General features: G+C 37.6%; 2 protein-coding genes across 3 annotated transcripts in view; both read left to right on the plus strand.

Annotated features, from left to right (window-relative positions):
* LOC113503284 (fibrillin-2-like) overlaps positions 1-3,827 on the plus strand; it is a 36,958-nt gene extending 33,131 nt beyond the window's left edge. For both annotated transcript variants that reach the window (XM_026885125.1, XM_026885126.1), the window contains exons 51-54: positions 259-498; positions 1,201-1,291; positions 1,628-1,845; positions 2,218-3,827. In XM_026885125.1, the coding sequence (XP_026740926.1) occupies positions 259-498; positions 1,201-1,291; positions 1,628-1,845; positions 2,218-2,376 (708 nt within the window). In that variant the 3' untranslated portion in view covers positions 2,377-3,827. The remainder of the gene's footprint in view (positions 1-258; positions 499-1,200; positions 1,292-1,627; positions 1,846-2,217) is intronic.
* A 712-nt stretch (positions 3,828-4,539) lies between these two features.
* On the plus strand, positions 4,540-5,653 carry LOC113503489 (phosphate carrier protein, mitochondrial-like). The gene has a single exon (XM_026885494.1). It carries the CDS (start codon positions 4,563-4,565, stop codon positions 5,547-5,549), a length of 987 nt encoding a protein of 328 aa, XP_026741295.1. The 5' UTR covers positions 4,540-4,562; the 3' UTR covers positions 5,550-5,653.
* The last annotated feature ends 14,339 nt before the right edge of the window (positions 5,654-19,992 follow it).

Genomic DNA, 19,992 nt, shown 5'->3' on the forward strand with positions numbered 1-19,992 from the left:
GGCAAAAAGGTGATGGTTTGAGTATAGCACCGTCTTTTTAAGAGATTTGAAGTATTAGGTACTGAAGGACCTATATTTTGAAATCAATCCCAATACGTACATAGATGTTGCAATGAATAAAGAGAGAAATAAGTGCCATTAGATACTGGGAGTTACTCATGCGGTAAAGAAGTTATAAAAGAAAAATGACAGAATTTATTTTGAGGATACTATCAATTTCTTTTAACTGTTAAATAATGAAACTCGTATGTTGTCCAGCTGGCAGGCGGGTGCGCGACGGCGAGCTGCCTGTACGGCTGCTCGTCGTTCGGCGCGTCGTACCAGTGCGGCTGCCCGGCCGGCTACCAGCTGGTGGGCGCGGGCCACTGCCTCACGGCGCTGGACGGCGCGCTGCCGCCCGACGACATCGGCGACGCGCCCGTCTTCCCCGTGCGCGACCAGTACAAGATCGGCGGAGACAAGGACCTCATCTCCACCGAGGGCTGCTTCAGCTGCAAGGTGAGAACACAACGAGCAGAGAAGAAAAGTATTCATTAGCAAGAATAACTGAGGTCTGTTTGAGGTCACTACGCCGAGCCTGCTGTACTTGACATGTTGTGGGTTCGATCCCCGCATAGAACAAGCGTAGAGCAAGAGTCTGAGACTTTTGTGCATGTGACGTGAATGATTGTGAACCATCGCGTCCCCACGAGTAAATTCCTTAGTGCCGAAGTCGTGAAAAGTTAGCTACATGAATACTTCAGAAGAAGGGCTAGCTTATTTTTAAATTAGGCGATATCATACACTGCTTACATTTTTTTCAATACAAGATTGAAGAACCTTTTGTTGGAAAAATATAAGAAGTGAGTGCTATTATAAGAAACTAGCTTTTCGCCCGCGGCTTCGCCCTCGTCGATGTCAGTTATATCGCGTTTCCAAGAGATCTCTTCAAAAGTCCGGAATAAAAACTATCCCATGTTCTTTCTCAAGGTCAACTCTATCTCTGTACCAAATTTCATTAAAATCGGTTCAGTGGTTTAGACGTGAAAGCGTAACAGACAAACAGACAGAGTTACTTTCGCATTTATAATATTAGTAGGGAAGTAGGGATAATCAAGCTTGTTTTTTCAATCTCTGAAATGTTGTCCTACATAGACAAGCGATAGGAGACTTGATTTGTGACCTTACCTCTATCCATTCTAATCCATTACTTACGTATAGGTGAACGGACGTAGACGAAGAGCTCCCGATGAAGCGATTGTGTTTGCGAACGGCACCACAATCGTCAGGAAACGTAAACGACGCAGTCGCCGTGAGTATCTTGAACTTAATTTTGTATAAATATATTTGAAGGAAAACAACTTGTTGGATTGAAAGATTAAAGAGATTGTCGTTAAAACAAGAAATGCTTTTATACAATGAATAATGATTACAATAACAAACTATTTTTTTTTATAAGTAGCTGATATAAATATACTGTATGTGCATGATTAAAGCAAATTTCAATCGCATTAAGAATAAAAAAGGTTATTATTAAAAAAAAAAACCATTATGAAATGTTAGTTAACGTTCAGTGCTTCTAAATGCGCAATAGATGTGAATTGAAATTTAAAGTTCAGATAATAAGTTTGACATGATGGTTTGTCAGGACGACGCTCTGTGCTGGAGCCGGAGGCGGAGCTGATCGTGGTGTCGGCGACGGCGCGGCAGACGTGGGGGCGCGCGCCGCTGCTGCGCCTGCTGCCCGCCGCCGGCGGCGCGCGCGCGCACTACCGCGTGGCCTACGGGGACCCGCACCAGGACTTCCTGCTCTCCAAGCGGGACGGCGTCTGGGCGCTGCGACTGCGCAGGCATCTCAACTCACAGGTACCCGGATATCTGTGTTATGTTTGATCGTGAAATTGAATTGTCATTGAACATCATTCACATCCTCTTCCTATATTGTGGAAAGAGAATTTGAATGCTGGTTGAAATCATTTATACCTACGCCTGAAATCTAGAGAGGTGTTTGGTTTAGTTTACCTTTAATATTTGTATGTAATATCTCAGAAAAATCAAGAACGTATAACTATAATATTTAAGTATCCAAGGATTGTCCCTAGAGGGACACCATGGAAGCTTAGACTGACACAGATATGTTGAAAAAAGAAATGTAAATAAAAATTATGTTTCGACCGGTTTTCTAAATGTTGAATACATTGAAGTATGAATGTGGCACTTATTGCTTTGTGGTACCAGGTGGTGATGGACCGGCAGCTGGAGCTAGAGGCTCGGTTCGTGTCTCCGGGCGGGCGGCGCGCGCGCGGCGTGCGGGGGCTGCGCTCGCGCCGCGCCGCCGACGCGCCCGCGCCGCTGCGCCTCTACGTGTCCGTGAGGATCGCGCCCAAACACACCTGACCACAACACACAACGGGGGACCTATCGAACGCTTTATACGACTCACATACCACACCACACCATAATCAACTAACATGACCATCTAAAACAATAAATGGAACTGACCATTTTCACTTTGTTAGTAATTAAGTTTTTATATGAATTTGAATTTTGGAAACGTTTTGATAGGTTGCCTAGGAATGTATAACGTCGAAATGGAATTTACACACGTGTATATTCTAAAGGCCATGTTGAAGCCATAACTATTTACAAGTGTATTGTGCTTTGGGGCTGGCGCAAAGTTCGCACTGCCCAAAACAGCAGATCTATTGATGACACTCAAAAAGAGATCTTAAAAATTCTTTTTTTTAATACTAATTAATGGGCGATGAATAGTTTGTCTGTTTTCAAGTGTTCCAAAACGTTAGTTGCGCTTTGCTCTGTGTGTTGGGCCCTTAGAGTGTATGGTTGTGTGGGTTCCATATTGCAGGATAGAGCCTTCTATTTCTTCCTATTTTGTGTCCTGTAGTGAGACTTGTACATACTCCTTATTTATAACACTGCCAACGTTCAACGACTGCCAATTCTTTTGTAAATTAGAAAATAACACAATCGATTTCATATGATTGTTAAGATTAACCGATTGGAATGTAATGATAACGTCTCACTACGAAACGAAAATTGATGTGTCATTGAAATGATAGACTGGTTCTGTTTAATGTGTGACTAAATATTATGTGCCGACGGAATTGTTTTTTATGCTGCGATTGTTTTAACATGTTCCAATATGGCCGTCCCCACTAGATATTGGCCGCATGTTCCCATCGGGTCGGCGACACCGACCGCGTCGGCAGTATTAAATAATTTGTGTGAGATTGAATGCATAATACCTAGTTAGTTGACGATTCAAGTAACAAAGTTTTTGAACGTAATATTAACAATACGATACCAGTTCATCTACTATCTTAAAAGTTAGTGAGTTTTACTCTTATTATAATAGAAATCTGGTGTCTAATACTAGAATCGCTCCTTTTGGATTGGTATTATTGGAATAATAATTGCCATAATATTATGTTTTAACAGTTATTTCATGTTTTGCATCTTAATTATGTCAAAATAATATCCAGTTTTATGTAAATGTGGATACATTTCAAGAAATGTATTTTATGCAACTTAAAAAGCCTATACGAAATAATTTACTATTTATTTTTGTCGTAGTTTTTAACTTGCAACGATTTTGATTTTCAAAATAATCGACATACTTTTTTATGCAGTTTTTGGGCAATTATAAGTCTTTTTGTATAAGTACAAAAACCAATGCAATAGATTTGTTTTGTAAATATGTGTATACAAATAATAAAATTAATATAAAATATGTAGCTACTTTTAGTGAAGAATATTTAAGGAATTATTTTAACTTAGTTGTAAGACAAAGTGGATCAAAATGAAATTAATAAATTTTTAATTTAACACTTTGCTTTATTTCCGTTTTATGAGAGTACGATAAAACGTTCCTGTACTTTAAAGTAGACCTTGTTCAACATTTGTACCTACCAGGTTGCCATACCATTTATTCAAATTACGCTACTAAGTAACACTTTTTGAAGATCAAATTACATTAGACAGCACCCTGTTCCGCCCACCCTTCATCGCGTTATTGCTGCGAAAGAAGAAACAGCAACAACCTGTCTTTCCGTTTACAATATTATTATGGAATACATAGTCCCTTGTGTTGCGTGTTTCACAAACGTCCATGTTACATGTACAAACTCAGACTCATAAAAAGTATTCGTAGATCACATAAGGTTGACATTTTGGCGATTCAAACTTTATTATTTTGCTATATCTAATGAAACCTTCGGGATTGGGTGCAACTAATATTTTATTTCACTTATTCTTTTTCTTCTTATTATAATACACCACTATTACTTCGCCGATTTCTATAAAGCAGTGGTGCCTTGCTTAGAATTTTGTACTTTTGCACTTCTTTTTGATTGTGTACTTCGGTAGGTAAACAAAGTTCTTTCCACTTCTATACTTCTTTCATAACGATACCTCATTTTGAATCTGATTGAGTATTTTCATTCTGTCATTTAGAAAAATAAACGTTCTGTCGTCATGACAGTATTTATATATTTGTGACTAACGGGTGGCTTATGTTTTAATTTTAGTTTTTATATTAGCTTATACCTACAAAATTTGCCAAAATGACAAAAAAAGATGGAGAAAAAGAAGAAAAGTATTATTGCGAAATGTTCAGTAACAAATTTTTCATACTGTGCGCGTTCGGCGGCGCGTTGGCATGCGGCACAACGCACACGTTCGTGACACCTCTCGACCTGGTCAAGTGCCGGCTGCAGGTGGACCCCGGCAAGTACAAGTCCATCTTTAGGGGGTTCTCCGTGTCGATCAAGGAAGGAGGCATCCGGAACATCGTCAAGGGCTGGGCGCCTACTTGTATAGGATACTCCCTGCAAGGAGCCTTCAAGTTTGCCGGCTATGAGTATTTTAAATACAGATATGCGACGATGGCTGGCGAGGAAAACGCGTTTATATACCGAACATCCTTGTACTTGGCTGCGGCTGCGTCAGCTGAATTTGTTGCTGATATATTTTTATGTCCGCTGGAGGCAACCAAAGTGCGCATGCAGACTACTCCTGGATACACATCGCAGATGAGGAAGGCCATGCCTCACATGTTGAGCACGGAAGGCTTTGGTGTGTTCTACAAAGGGATTGCGCCACTATGGGGACGGCAGATACCTTACACAATGATGAAGTTTGCTTCCTTCGAAAGGACATTGGAGTATTTGTATCACGCTGTTGTCCCCAAGGCCAGAGAAAAATGCACAAAAGTAGAACAGTTGATAGTCACGTTCACAGCTGGTTATATCGCGGGAGTATTATGTGCTATAGTGTCGCATCCAGCTGATACGATAGTGTCGAAACTTAATAAAGAACCGGGCTCCAGTATCGGTGGCATTATTTCAGAGGTGGGACCAATGGGCATCTGGCGTGGCTTAGTTGCTCGTATCATTATGATAGGCACTTTGACTGGCCTGCAATGGTTTGTGTACGATGCCTTTAAAGTTTATACGAGAATGCCTCGCCCTCCTCCTCCAGAAATGCCAGAATCACTCAGAAAGAGATTGGAAGAAGAAGAAAAAGAAAGAGAAAAACTGAAGAAGAAATAATTTACAGACAAAGGGAAGTGAAATAATTTTAACTTACAGAAAAAGTCTGTTTTAATATTCTTACAGTTAACTGTCCAATAAACTTGTGAATGTACTTGTCACCATTTTTGTATCTCCTTCTTTATGGACGGGGTAACTAAACGGGAAGAAATACCGCCCTTTTTAAACGCTTATACGTGGTTGTTACCCCGTGTTAGGCCTGTTGGTCTTACATGCAGAAACCTATTGGGAATTTTAATCTAAAATGTATTTCAATGTACAAAAATAGATATTGCAAATTTTGGAGCTTCTTAAAACTAATGTGGGCTATTGGTGTAATCCTGTATAATGTAAAAGATTCTTTCACAAAATTTGAAATACTATGGCACCTGCCTTTCAACGCATTAAAACGAAATTAAATCGACAGGCATGAATCGCAGGCGCGTGTTCGGCAAACGTTTTTTTTTATAATTGCTGTAGGTACAGCTCCAAATAAAAACCTATTCTATTCTCCTATTTCCTTTATTAGGCAACCCGTCCTTTTTCCATTTTTCTGAACCAAATCGAGGTCGATTTGTAATTTTTCTATTCATGCATCAATATACAGGGTGCCCGGAGAAGCAGTGACGACCAGTTGCTCAGTGATAGAGGACACTTAGACTCAGCCGAAACACCCCTAGGTCGGTTCCGCGATTTTTAGTAGGTTTCAAGTAATGCCGCTTTTTGTTGTTCTTAAGCAAACTCGTACTGCCGTCGTTATTAAAGCACATGTAAGTATTTGCTAAACTAACATTTAAACATGTTGCATTGAGAAAAAAGTACTTGTGAAAATTGGATCCTGAAAAGAAGGATGTTTGTCCTCGTATAACACATTTTCGTTTCGACCCTTATGGCAGATAACTTTAAACTTAAATACAATCTGTCAATAGTTCAGATACACATACTGAAAGAGTGTTTAACTTCTGAAATAGAACGTATAATGTGTTTCGGAAATCACAATCGAAAAGCAGGTTATAATAGTACGAGACGGCCGTATACAAAGGAGGGCTCCTCTCCGGCAATAACAATAATATGGGGATTTATTCGAGCACCGAGCCCCACTTACCGGATTTAACCGGCGCGATCCGGTTAGAGTGACCAGCGGTAAATGGAGCCCGCAGCCCAACTATGTTTTGTAAGTGGTCGGATCATGATCTCAAACACTGGCCGACCCATTTAACATAATCTAGCGGATACATAGCCCTCTTCTCAATATATTTATGTTTCAACTGTGATTTACTCAAAACGATTTCCAAGAAAGCCTACATTGTTTTTATTTGAAGTTAGACTGTGAGAGTTCTACATAAATCGAGCAGGATTTGGATACAGAGAAAAGGTCTTTAAGGAGTGCCTTTTATCATAATATATTTTTGCTTAAGAAATATTTTGTTGCCTTTTCATGTGAATAACATAACCTGGGCAGGTATAACATAACATTCCTTTATATGATCGGAGATGTAATTCATACAACTCCGATGAGGAGGTACTTTCGAGGCGAGTTCAAAGTTGAGACCGCGGGGATCCATTTTATTACTGTGTCATCTTTCGGATTTCTTGTTGAATATAAGTTGGATATAAACATACGCATATGTGTGTAATTTCAAAGCAACAGGAACATAAATATGAGCGTCGGAAGCGACTAACTAAACATTTACATTGATGTTCATCACATGTTTCTTAATAATACCGGGTTTATGCGTACATTCTGACGAATATAGTCCTTAAGGCGTATGTCATAAAGCTTACATGCGCAGCAGACGTGCGAGCCATGTATTCCGGCCACGATATGACGACAAGTTAGGAACTCTGCTAAACTTTGGCACGTTTCACAAAAGTTACCAAATCGAATTTTTGTTGAGACTCGATTCGAAATACAGTTTTAATATCGGAAAATATTGTTTTATACACTTTCAGAAGCGATGCAAGACATTCTGCGGCAAAGTTGAAAAAATACAAATATCTTAAGATAACTTTGTTTTAAGGATTGGCGACTTATGAATGTCGAATATAAGCTTTGATAATATTTTGTTGTATTAAAACGAGTATGTGATTAGCTCAGTATAATGCGGTAAGCAATGTTTGCAATAAGTGTTGCTGTCTCTCTGGCTACTTTCAGCATCTTGCACTTAATGAATATCTTAATTAAAACGTAATTATTTAACAAGATAAAGACTCTTGTGCAGATGTTATCTCATCTCGTCAATCTGAGAGTTATTTGAACAGAACTCTTCCTTCAGTTCGTATCCGCTTTTCAAATATAAAAGACTTTTTTCTTAGCAACGACTGACTTTTGTTATGAGGGCTTTGTGAGCGGACAATCTTAGCATTCCTAGAATTTCCTCAATCTCTCTCCATAACTAGTTGTACAAGTTTTCAACGGCATTACTGGAACTTGCAAATCAAATAACTTGCTTGTATGGAATTGAATCCAATAAATGACAAAAGGAATAATTGAAAAAGTTTAGTTTTAACTGGCCTCACTCTAGTGAACAACAGTTTAACGCAAGTTTATCGTCGCTGGATCGCTGCGGCGCCGCAGCGGTTGGCTGCGACAGCAGAACTGAATTAAGACTACTGTCTAAGTAGCGAGGCGGTAAACTAGTTGACCCCGATCTAGCGCTGCGTAGAGCGACCACCACCTGATACACGACGCGATATCGTTCTTGTCTCCTTGATATCGCTTTGGTATTCCCAAAATACCAAGAGAATTCATCAATTCGTACTTAGTAAACATACAATGTATCATTGCCCAAAATAACAAGTACTATTGAAAGGATTCATGAAATAGGCTGACACGTAAGCAGTCTAAAAATCAGGCAAGTAATCATTCCACAAGTACTGCCAGGCATTTACTCAGTCAAGTCCCACGTACTGGTGTAGTCACTTTTTGTTCTTAACCTATTTCCGTTAGCTCGTCTAGTGGCGTGATATCTGTGTCGGGAAACTTGGCCGGCCGGGGGATAAGTTTCTATTGTGAGTCGCTTTCAACTGCGCACAATCAGTACATGGGGACGAAGGTAAACGCTCCAGCACCGCACCGGCGCGCGGCCTTTGTGCCTGGCCTCCGAACTGTAATCACTATCCCCAATATATTTAATGTGCCGATATAGTTTTATATTTCGTTTTGTTCGGGCTTTAAAGAAGACCAAGTTAATGGAATTTGTGGGATGGAGTGTGGTTGTACGTATTGTGTTTCCGGGAGGGGTTTGTAGAGATGTATTGGTTAGTGCACCCCTTCTTAAAATTATTGTACTTTATTTTCAGTGAGCATTGTCATATTTTCTATAAAACTTTATCTAAAATACATGAAACGGACGTTTTAATCAGATTGTTTAGTTTATGATCGTCTACAAAATTCCTTAAAGTTTAAATAATAATTACTCAGCAGCTATTATTGTCTCCCAGTCTTAATACACAATTTTCTATAATCTACATTAATCTGGCAATCCAGACAGCTCCGTTATTCCTCAAGGCTCCGACGTAAAATTGTCCGTATTTAATTACTAAGCGGGCTAAACGGCTGGGAAGTAATTAAAAGCTATAATGTAATTACTGTTTCGCGCGACAGGACGCATCATATGCTAATTTTAAAAGGTTTTATTTAGAAGATGTTTTACTTTGGCATGATGAAGCAATTAGTATATGTGTTCTTATAGAGTTAATGCTGGGTTGGTGTCGTTTGAGATAATTATAAGGCCGTGCGGTTCCGTTAAGAACAGGGCCGTAAGGGCGGGCCGTCACTCTTAATGACGCGGGATTATTATGGTGGATGGGTACCATATACCTTTTAATGATATTGTTTTAGCTGCTTCGGGTGTTTCGAGAATGACGGCATATTTATATAATTAAAAGCTTGGTCCTATGCCAGTAGATCAAACGTGTCATTGTGATCCAATGTCATGTTACTATTGACATAAACCTATAGCTTCTTGTACCTGAATATTATTTAGGACTAATCGTCTACTGTTACTACTATATCCTCCATATATTGTACAATAATTAATCACAAAAGCAACAGAAATAAATACACCAGCTTAGTACCGACAAATGCATTTAGTACAACTTGGCAACAGCAAAGTGTCTAACCACAGCATAATACATTGCTACCATCTAAATAATCAGTAATTATTTCGTCGTAAATTCCGAGAGAAATACAACAAAACGCAACACTTGCATCACAAGAGTCGTTATCAGTGCACCTGGCTCTCTGCCAGGTACGGAACGACCCGAAAACGGTGATTAACTTACTGCCTTGTACAGTTGTGTTAAGAAATATATACTTATTAACGTTAAACTAATCCTTATACATGCCTGTAAAAGGCCGGCAGTTTTATGGCTCATTAAATAAATAGGTTGTTTTTCAGGAGTAAAATTAAATTTTGATGGAACTAAAGTATGCCAGTTCGGTAAAGAAACTGACATTTAAACTAACAAAATAAGAAAAGGCTGTAAAATAAAATACTACTAAAAATGAAGTATGTATTTGAAATATTTGTTTAAGCTTCTTTTTTGTCTAGCTCCCTTATCCTAGTTGCCGTTTTCCTATTAGTTTAATAAAGAACTTTCACAGGATTAAGGTGCGAGCGCTTCGTCGTAAATATTATAATAAATAGCTCGAGAATTTCAAACACACCCAGTATCTTCATTAATTAAGTTTAATCTTCAAAATGTCGTCCGGTCGTAGATTGGACACCTCATGAAACGACGACGTTACTTGGAATTACCTAATAATAGGCCGTCAAATTGTGATGTGCCGATTAAAAGGCACCAGTATCGAAGGGTTAGGACAGAATTACGACCGGCCGCCACTTGGCAAATCATAAACGTTTTACATTACCAGATATAGAGCTCGTTGTGGGACATCAGTAGCACATCAAATGTCCGACTTAAGATCGCTTTAGGGTGAGATATTATGATAAAACAATAGACACAAAATGAAAGGTTAACAGAGTTATTTCAATTAAGAGAACTATGCTAATACAGACAAGACGAAGTTCATACAACACTACAATAAAAACGCGAAAATTTTGAAATATCTCACAGAAACATAATTCCAGCGATCGCCACGAACGGACTCTGTAAATTGTTGGAAACCTCGGTCCAACTAGTTATGTATCTACCAACTGGAGCCTGCGGCTGCGATGGACTTTACATAGTTGTGATAGGGGTTGTATTTGTTTGGATTGAGAAAAGCATTTGTGGTAGACAGTGGCCACGACTTGTACGGTGGCCTGTGTGAAAATATACTGATAACAGCCAGTTGAGAAGGGTACGCGGGCATGGTAATGTACGACGCATCGCTGAACATTTTCTTTACCAATTGATTTTTCGCCACTGGTTTTTGGAAATACTGCACGTACTTAAGAATTCTTAAAAATGAAAATATTAAAACCAGTATTGGCCTACATTGTATACGAGTATTATTGGCGTATTCATGCGAAATGAATAAGTGAGACTCAGCAAATACACACCAATACACTAAGGGCTACCATACATGTCGCAATAAATAGCATTGTGCTCTCGGTGGCTGGTGAAGCCAGATGCATCTCTTTGTCGCAGCCAGGTAGGCTAACGAAAGGTCCCGCAGAGCGACCGCTACCCGTGAACTACGAGCCACCCGGCGCCGTGTGTTTACGCGGCGAAGTTTCTCGAATACTATCCTGCATACGATGTCCGGAATAGAACGGATAAAGTCGGAGTGATGTATAATGTTTCGCATGATACATCGATGCGCCGATATATTGGATTCTGAAAAGAATTTGTTGTTACCAGCGCTTGTTCCCGCTATTTGTGTAACATGCAGCTATTGTTTTACGAGGAAGCGATTGAATCTTATTATTTTTAGTTCAAGTATTTTATGACATTGCATTGCAGTGCTATGCAATTTGTAAAGTAAAATGTACGTTCAAGTGTGTTTTGTTGTTGTTTATGATGATCAATGAAATATTGTCTATAAAGATCTAAAGATGACTTAAATCTGAGTTTTAAGCTTTAAGTTTTCATTTAGAAACACAACATTACTTACTTAGAAAAGAAGATACTTACCAAAACATTAATACTGGTTTTTCGGCTTATCATAATTAATTAAAGAATATAAACTAACGGTAAAAATTAAAAACTGGTCAAGTGCACTTGACTGTCTAATCATCTTCGTCTGGCACCAGGTTTGTGTAAATGTATGGGTTTTGATTCAAAGATATTACCCTGAGTTATTAATTAAAATGAAGCTTAACACGCCCTTCTCATTTTATATACAAAACGCATACTCTTCTTCCTCCATTATGACATCGGCATTAATACCGAAGTGATTAAATTAAGGATATTAGCAGGGGAGATAAAAATCTCATTTGATAATTACTTGGCTTTGGTCGGCCCATGATATTAACTGAGCCCGGTTTGCCTTGATAACGTTGTACCAAAATATACGAACAAAAATTAAGTAATTAGCTTTCTTTTTAAAGCTTTGCGTTCGTGACGAGTTTGGTGTTTGTTGAATATCATTTTGTATGGTTTGGTAATTTCGCTTTTTGTACTGTACACACATTGTTGCGTAGAATCAGGTTTTTCGACGCGCGTTGAGAACATTTGAACATGTATAAAATTCAACATAGTTGCCTTAATAATACTATGGTTGGTTAACATACATTTGCTTTTCGGACGAACTTGACTTTGACTTACATTCACGGTGATGAAGTTGCATTGATCTGTTCCGACATATAATTTTTTTCGGTTCTGACATAAAATTCAGCTGACTGACTGAGCGATGGCTTTTGTCAACGTTTGCTTTTATAGATTTTTTTAGAAATACGTACTTACTCGTAAATCAATTATAGTATAATTACATATATAATCGTTATTTAAAGTTTTCGCAATTGAGAGTAGGTAGCAACATTTAAGAGGTACCAAAAATTCTGGGAACCTCGTATTTTACGTTTTCTTTGTGTAATAAACTGATATGAAGTTTCTGAAACCAACAATCTAATTTCACACACCAATTCTTTCAGGCAAAAGCTCCAATCTTTCCAGTAATTCGTTAAAATTTGCCCCCTCCCCCGCCGCTGTTCGCTGCTTCCCCTCTGAGTCCTGGTGGAACGGAGGCATAAAACACAGTATAATTCCCGGTCATTATTCACAGTTTTCCAAGGGATTTCGGGCGTGCGTAATGACTTTATTTGGAATGGAATTTTGTAAGACACCCGCCGCCGCGGTCCCGCGGGTTCTGCTCATTGAATCAGACGCCGTGCGCGGAGGTACATCAGATTGTTTTATGTACAACATTGTTTATGGAGATGCTTACCAGAATTCGAAATGAATTAACTTACAGATGGTTTGGATTTGAATAGGGAAACCCACCAGTCAAAAAGTTAGTCGGTTTGACTGAACGGTTTCCCTGGAATTGAATTCGAATGAAAGTTGTCATAATTGTTGAAGCCTTCAATTGGTGATGTTTACAGGTTTGTGAGAAATTTCGTAACTCTTGACAAACGAAATACATTGCAGACTATTACGGCCATAGCAGGAGTTGGGAATCAGTCTGATATAATATAATATCATAATTTGTTCAAAAATAACTGTAAAATCGTCCACGCACATTGTAAACGATGCAGTTATAATCACTCAGTCCCAGCAATGTTCACGGTCTCATCCGCAATCAAGCCAAACGACCAAAACACCAACAATTTTGTCGTCAACGCGGAAATAATTAAGAAATATAAGATTTTGCGGAAAGCCCGATGAGTTTGTATTGGAATTTGAGCTTAGGGAATGACGAATAGCATGCTGAGAGATGCTAAAGATAATGAAGATCATACTGTTTTCGATGAAAGACTCTTCTTCATATCAATTTGTTAAATCGTTCGGGAATATGAGGACACAATAAACCGTTTTGCGTTATTAATGAAATCAATGTGAACCAATTAAAATCTGTCCTTTGACATGATATTTATACTAATAGGTTTAAACAGTCGATTTACTTCGTCACTAGGAAGCTCATTTCGACGCCAAATGAGTCATCAAGAGCGAGCGGGGTTCGGCGAAAATAAAAGCAAAATTGTATTTTTGCGCTGCCGTGGGCAATTAATTGAATAAAGCGATTAAATTAAATTAACGGGCCCATTCATTTGGAGTTTAACTGCACTTTTGGCTGAGTTGCAGTTGCAATTTTGATCATGGGGCCTCACAAATTGATACTGACTTATATCCATAAGGTCTTTGTTTTGTGTGTGGCGTGAATTTTAACCTTTCATTTAAAAAGAGTTAATCGCGTTTCAGGAGTGACGTCACTAATTAATAAGTACACCATCTTTCATCTCTACATTTTCAATTCTGTAAGGATACTTCTTTGTTTGGTAAATTCGCATTCATTTCTGAATTTCAGACAAGAACTTCTCTTTTTCTGTACTCCAATGATAATATTTACCAAGTACCACAGTTCAACGATACGACTACTCGGTGACGTCAGCACTTTACGAGTAGGCATCAAAATAAAAGTAGCCTGAAGGGATTTGAATTCACATAAAATACTTTGATGATGCGCGTAAAAAGGCTGTTGTCTGCCATACCCCAGTTACCGAGTGACTGTTAATAGCGCAAGCTTACTATCTACATATTTTTCATAACTGTCTTCACAAAGTAAATTATTAATTAAGGAAATCTATAAATTTACTGATTAGGTTAATCTAAAAAGAGATTTTGATAATCATTTTTTTTCTTATAATTTTCCACGCCTCCTGAAGATGCATTCTTCGTTTTATTAGTTATTTAAGAAGTATAAAAAGTTTCTTGAGAAATGCCTCAAACTTATTTATGACTTTTTTACTGCACTGCCTCAATCAAGTCGCAAGTCAACTTTACTTCCTATCTTTATAAGATAAGGCACCGAAAAGTTTGCATTTATAATTTAATTGCATAATGTACTAAGAATAACTTGTACAATTTGCGACCACGTTTAATTAGTTTGGTACTCGTAAAATATATTTTCCTTATAAACCTCGTGTTGGAGTCAGCTCGCGTGTGTTAAAGCATCCCTAAAATGAAGCAGGAATATCGATGAAACGTCTAACAAAATGAAGCTCAGCTCATAAACACAGGGTTATTGTGTGTCTCTTCAGTTCAGTATATTAAATACCCTTACATTAAGTATACCTTTTCCTTTCACTCTCAGATTTATAAGGAAGATTTAAAAATATCTATAGCCGAGGGATATGGAGGGAGGCACGTACTCCGTGAACGGTTGCTTCGCTCACTTTACGAGAACGGCTAATCCTTCAAAACGGACGAAAATGAAAAGCCAAGAGCTTTGGAAACACTTTCAACGTATTTATATTTTTAAGGATCCAATTCGATGGATAAACATTGGAGGTGTAAACTTCCTGCTCTACAAAATGGTGCCACAGGACAATGGCTTTATAAAATGTTAACCAATATTAACATTTCATTTCAAAAGGTTTGTACTATCAGAAGAGTATTATAATATGCGATGAAATGCGTTCCAAGTACAGAAACCCGAGTGATTAATGAGTTCGGTAGCCGTGATCGCGACCCGCATCGGACAAAGTGTGCTTTCTGGATGGTCGTCAAATATCTCTTGATATAACTCTCTTATGCGGGAAATCTATGTGAAAGTACACTAAACATATGCTTACTGCTGGAGTTTTAACACAGACCTATATTCTGTTTCAAGTTATGTTCTTATCTGCCAGTAGGCAATAACGCAGGGGACAGGCATATCGGCCACCAACATAAACCTTACGTGCTCAGCACTAACCCAATAACACATTTTTTCTTTGTATCTTGATTCAAACCTAATATTGAGGAAAACGAGCAAGAAGACCAACAAAGGAAAGGCAATTAATATACGTTACTCACCTACTATACGTAGTAACCGTATAGTAGGTGAGTAACCTTATTTAATTAATTACTTTTCGAAACGGTATTATATACAGGTATTAGCTACTAGTTTCAAGAACAAAGTAAGTATAATTTAAGTTAAAGTTTCATAACTCAAAAGTGTGCAAACTTTGAGAAGGTAAGTATCACATGGAAGGTTGCGTACCTGCAAAAAGGTCTTATGACAAGCAGGTAATTTAGAATTTGCTTTGTATTATTTACTCTACGCTATTTCATGATTTTTTATCTGATATCTCTCTGATTTCCGGTACCTATCTTTTTTCCACTTAACCGCGTTTTCAGCATTGTCGGTGCTCTAATAAATCACTAATTACGTCGTTGTCGCAAGCAAACAATCACTTTATCTCTCCAACGCTATAAAGTTTGTATTTCCTAAACAAAGCTTGCCCATAATTAAATACTTTACTTTCAGTCTTCAATTCCAAAAGAAATTGCACACTTATTTTTTACTTACAAAAAGTGCAGAGACTCCATTTTAACACGGATAGAACATAAAATGACATTTCCAATCGTAGCTTTTTCATCTCGAACGACAAAAGAGTTGTCTTTGAGCCGAGCCGTTCAACAGACTCGTTCATTCAACGGCCGGGAGTGAGTGAATGAAAAGAAACAATGAACGAATTGCTCGGTCGAATGGACGTCAAAAGGAAGGCAAGTGGGAGGAGTGTCACTATTGTAGTATTTGACGCGATATTAAGATACGATGGCGTGATACTCGAGTGTGGCTCAGGGGCACCGGGGTGTGTCTGAGTCTCACTCGCCTTCTCTTACAGTCGCTGTTAGACCGCGAGATAAATTAACATTAGGCAAGGTTTCATATTATTAACCTATAGAAAAACTCTGTCGGTATCGGTATAAAAACTCCTCAGGTTGAATACAAATCGTACTAGCAAAAAGGTCGAAAATAAAAGTCCAGGTAAAGATCATTTCACATTAAGTTAAGAAAATTCAAGTGAAACGGTAAATACTGTATCTATAGAATTCGTTTCAAGTCTCTCAAGATTCTCAAAGCCAGCCAGAGATGCTATTTAACCGATCTAAATTGAAAAGTTACATGGATAGCTAACTACCATCACAGGGTTAAGCTATCAGCCCCGAAACGTCGGCAATCAGTTAAAAGCATGCGGACTCGTGGTTAAGGCGGCGTGCACAAGAGGTTAACGGGCTTTTAAGAAAGTTACTGTCAATATTTAGCGAAGGGTTGGCCGAGGGTTGAGAACTTTCAAGGTTTTATAGCAGATTGATTCAATAAACTGGACTATATTGGAAACTAGAATGCACGCTAGGTGTCATAAAACATGTGTTTTAGAGCAGGCGACGAATATAAGAAATTGTAAATTAATACTGACATTTTGTTTAGGGTTTAAAACGAAGTGTATCTATAATACGTAAGTATTTAGCACTTAGTGTGTTCATCAGTTATCAATTACTCAAAATACCTACAAGCTTTACTTCGTTTGAGACTAGATGGCGTTGTGTGACAGTTGTAGAATATTAATCACTTATGTCATAGTTTACCTAAGAATGGGTAGGAGACAATTCTTTTTCTATACTTTTCTGCTATCTTTCATAATTTTCTTTCTTAAAGTTAATTTGTTTTCGATTTCTCATTAACTCTCAAACCGTCCTTTCATTGAATCTTGTTCTAAGATAGTCTCAGAAGCCCAGTGTATAACAGTGTTTGAAGTCTGTCACATTTCTGTAGAAACCCAGTGAGCCGTGCCGATGTGAGCGAGGCTTTCGTGGCGGGACTAACACTGAAGACCGTTTTGCTGAATTTCAATGGAAAATACGTTTTCAATACACTATTACGTTACTTGGATTTTAGGCATATACTAGTAAGTATACTAGTTCGGTTCTCTCTATTTGCTTTGTAAATTAAAAACACGATATTATTAATAAAATAACTTAAAAAGATTTTATGAAATTCGTTTTAGATTTTTAAATTATTCTTTTGAATATAAATTAAAGTGAAGACTTTTGTTTGAGTAATCTAGTCTTAAGTTTTGCGGTCTGTGGTTATCATAATAAATACTCAATTAACCCCAGATTTAAATTTGAAAGACTTTCACATCTGCAAAAACAGACTTATTAAGCTTGAAACCGTTTAGGTTAGGTAGGTATATCTAGTTAATTTTGTGTAAAATAAATACTTTTCTAAAACCCAGTCACTAGTTTGTCCAACCATGATAAATACGTATGTAAACAAAAAGGTGCTATTTATAGAGTTTACTGTAAGTAGGTTAACAATAGTTGCCCTTGGAGCTTTAGAGAATGTGAACCCGACCGGCCTCGCATAGGGGGCGGTAATAGGATAACGGCGGAAATAAAACTGTGGAAAGAAAGCCCCTCTGTTTCATATGCAGTGCTAATACAATACACAATATTTACATTTGTAACCAGTCAAGTAGAAACACCATTATTATTGTTTTTCGAACTGTGAACATAAAACAAATGCAGTCGAGAGCGGTTATTCGGAACGACGAATACTTTATTAGAAAAGCACGAACTTACTTTCAAAAAACTGTAACTGAACTGCCACTTTTATTTAATCGAGAAATGTATTGGTTTAAACTTCGTATTACATTAATCAGAAAAAGGCATTACACGAAATATCGAATTATGAATGTAAACTTGTAATAAATAAGCTTGCATTCATAATTGAGAGATTATGAATCCCCAGCTCAACTACTTCCCCTGCAATTTGCAAAGCACATTAAAATGAAAACAATTTCATATTTCAATCAGCTTCATATAATTAAAATGGGCGTACAAATAGCTTTTATATTTTGTCGGTAAAGTCGTGTGCTCAAAAACACCGGCGCCCGTATGTGCGCGTACCAGAAAATTGATTTCACCAGGTGTTCCAAGCCAAATTGTTCTGTTCCTACAGCGACGAGCACGGTTTGGACTTATATACAACGTGTTCTTGTGTCATCATTTTGACCGAGCATTTTATGTAAAAGATTTGGCCAAGAGTATTTACTTACATGCTGATATTTTGTAACTTCGTTAAAATTTGTTCCCTTGACGAAATTAATTCCATTAAATTATAACGAGAGAGATTTTGATAAATTTTTTTAGTAAAAAAAGCTACAGTACAAGGAACAAACAGGCCTCTGCCTGCCTTTGTAACGTACGTCGGCTTATGTTATTAAACGAATTACGTTTTTATCAAAACTCTACTAATAATTGTACAATTGGTCTGGTTTCTAATCATACTATTTCATATTTACTGGTCTAATTTACGTAGCTTCACATCAAATTTAAAATTAACTGAATATATTCGACTTTTACTAAACCTTTGTGTCCTAGGTCGTTAAACTTTTGGCCTCCGTCAGAGAGAGATTTACGTGCTATTGAGGCTTCGCTAGACAGTAGCGTGTTATATTAAAGTATGATATTCAAGGTTTACACAAAAAGCGGTAAGCAGTGTTATATGTCAGTGCCCAGCGCAGGGCTGGGCGGCTAGCTGGGCGGCGCGGCTGGGCGGCTGGGCGCTAATCACGGGAATACATCACACGCCCCACATTGCTTGCCTGTTAACATTCCACGTAATTGCTTAGCTTCTGTTTACGTCACACATATATTCACACACTTTACGTGTACCTGTCCTAGTATTAGCATAGCGTTATTGATAAAAAATACAAAAAGGCGAATTTAGAATAGCCTATTCTTCTTCTCTATTGTAATTCTGAACATTAGGTTCGATGTATTCCTTCTTAAAATAAATCTATTATTTAATTTAAATCACAGATGCCATATAAATTCTACAATGCGTAAAGTTTTGTAAAATACTACAAGAGTTCGAGAAATGTATTCTTCATTAATTATTATACATAAATAATATTTATTAATAACCAAATTATTTAAAATAGATACAAAGGGCAAGTTCAACCGAATTGTGGATCACGCTCTAATTCACTTATTAAAAGTAAGTAAAGTAATTCACTTAAGTTATTTTAAAATATATTTTAAAATAACTTCAGACGCCGCTTTCTGAATTCTCAGTAATTTATTAAAACGTAAGGTTATTTTCCTTAATTGGCATTAAGGTCGTGTATGAGCACGTAGATTTCCAAAATTATTTAAATAAGTTAAGAAACCAAATGTAAAAAATATACATCAATATCGGTTTGTCAAAATAATTGAACAAAGAAACTCGTATAAAAATAGTACCAGAAAAAGTCTGCATAAAAAATGTAAGTTTAAGGATCTTATTTTACAAAAACGCAACTGAACGGGAACTGGTTTCACAGTCAGTACAGGCTACAACACAATCTAAACTGCTACTTGAACTTAGTTCATTTATAACATAATACTCCTCTAATAATATAGAATAACCTCACTCAGATACTCAAACATACGAACTAGTTAATTATTTGAGCGAGTTTGATCTCATAGTCTAAACTAATTCATTAGCTGGACGGTAGCGAGGGTAGCAAACATATTAACTTGATGCGAAACTCCAGGCATTTAACTGTTGACTTGTACCGAAGGACCAGATGAAATGTAT

This window comes from Trichoplusia ni, chromosome 19 (genome assembly GCF_003590095.1).
Source record: "Trichoplusia ni isolate ovarian cell line Hi5 chromosome 19, tn1, whole genome shotgun sequence".
Lineage (NCBI taxonomy): Eukaryota > Metazoa > Arthropoda > Insecta > Lepidoptera > Noctuidae > Trichoplusia > Trichoplusia ni.

Excerpts from the sequence above, each read along its gene's own strand:
- LOC113503489 (XM_026885494.1), top strand. The coding sequence starts at position 4,563 with ATGACAAAAAAAGATGGAGAAAAAGAAGAAAAGTATTATTGCGAAATG.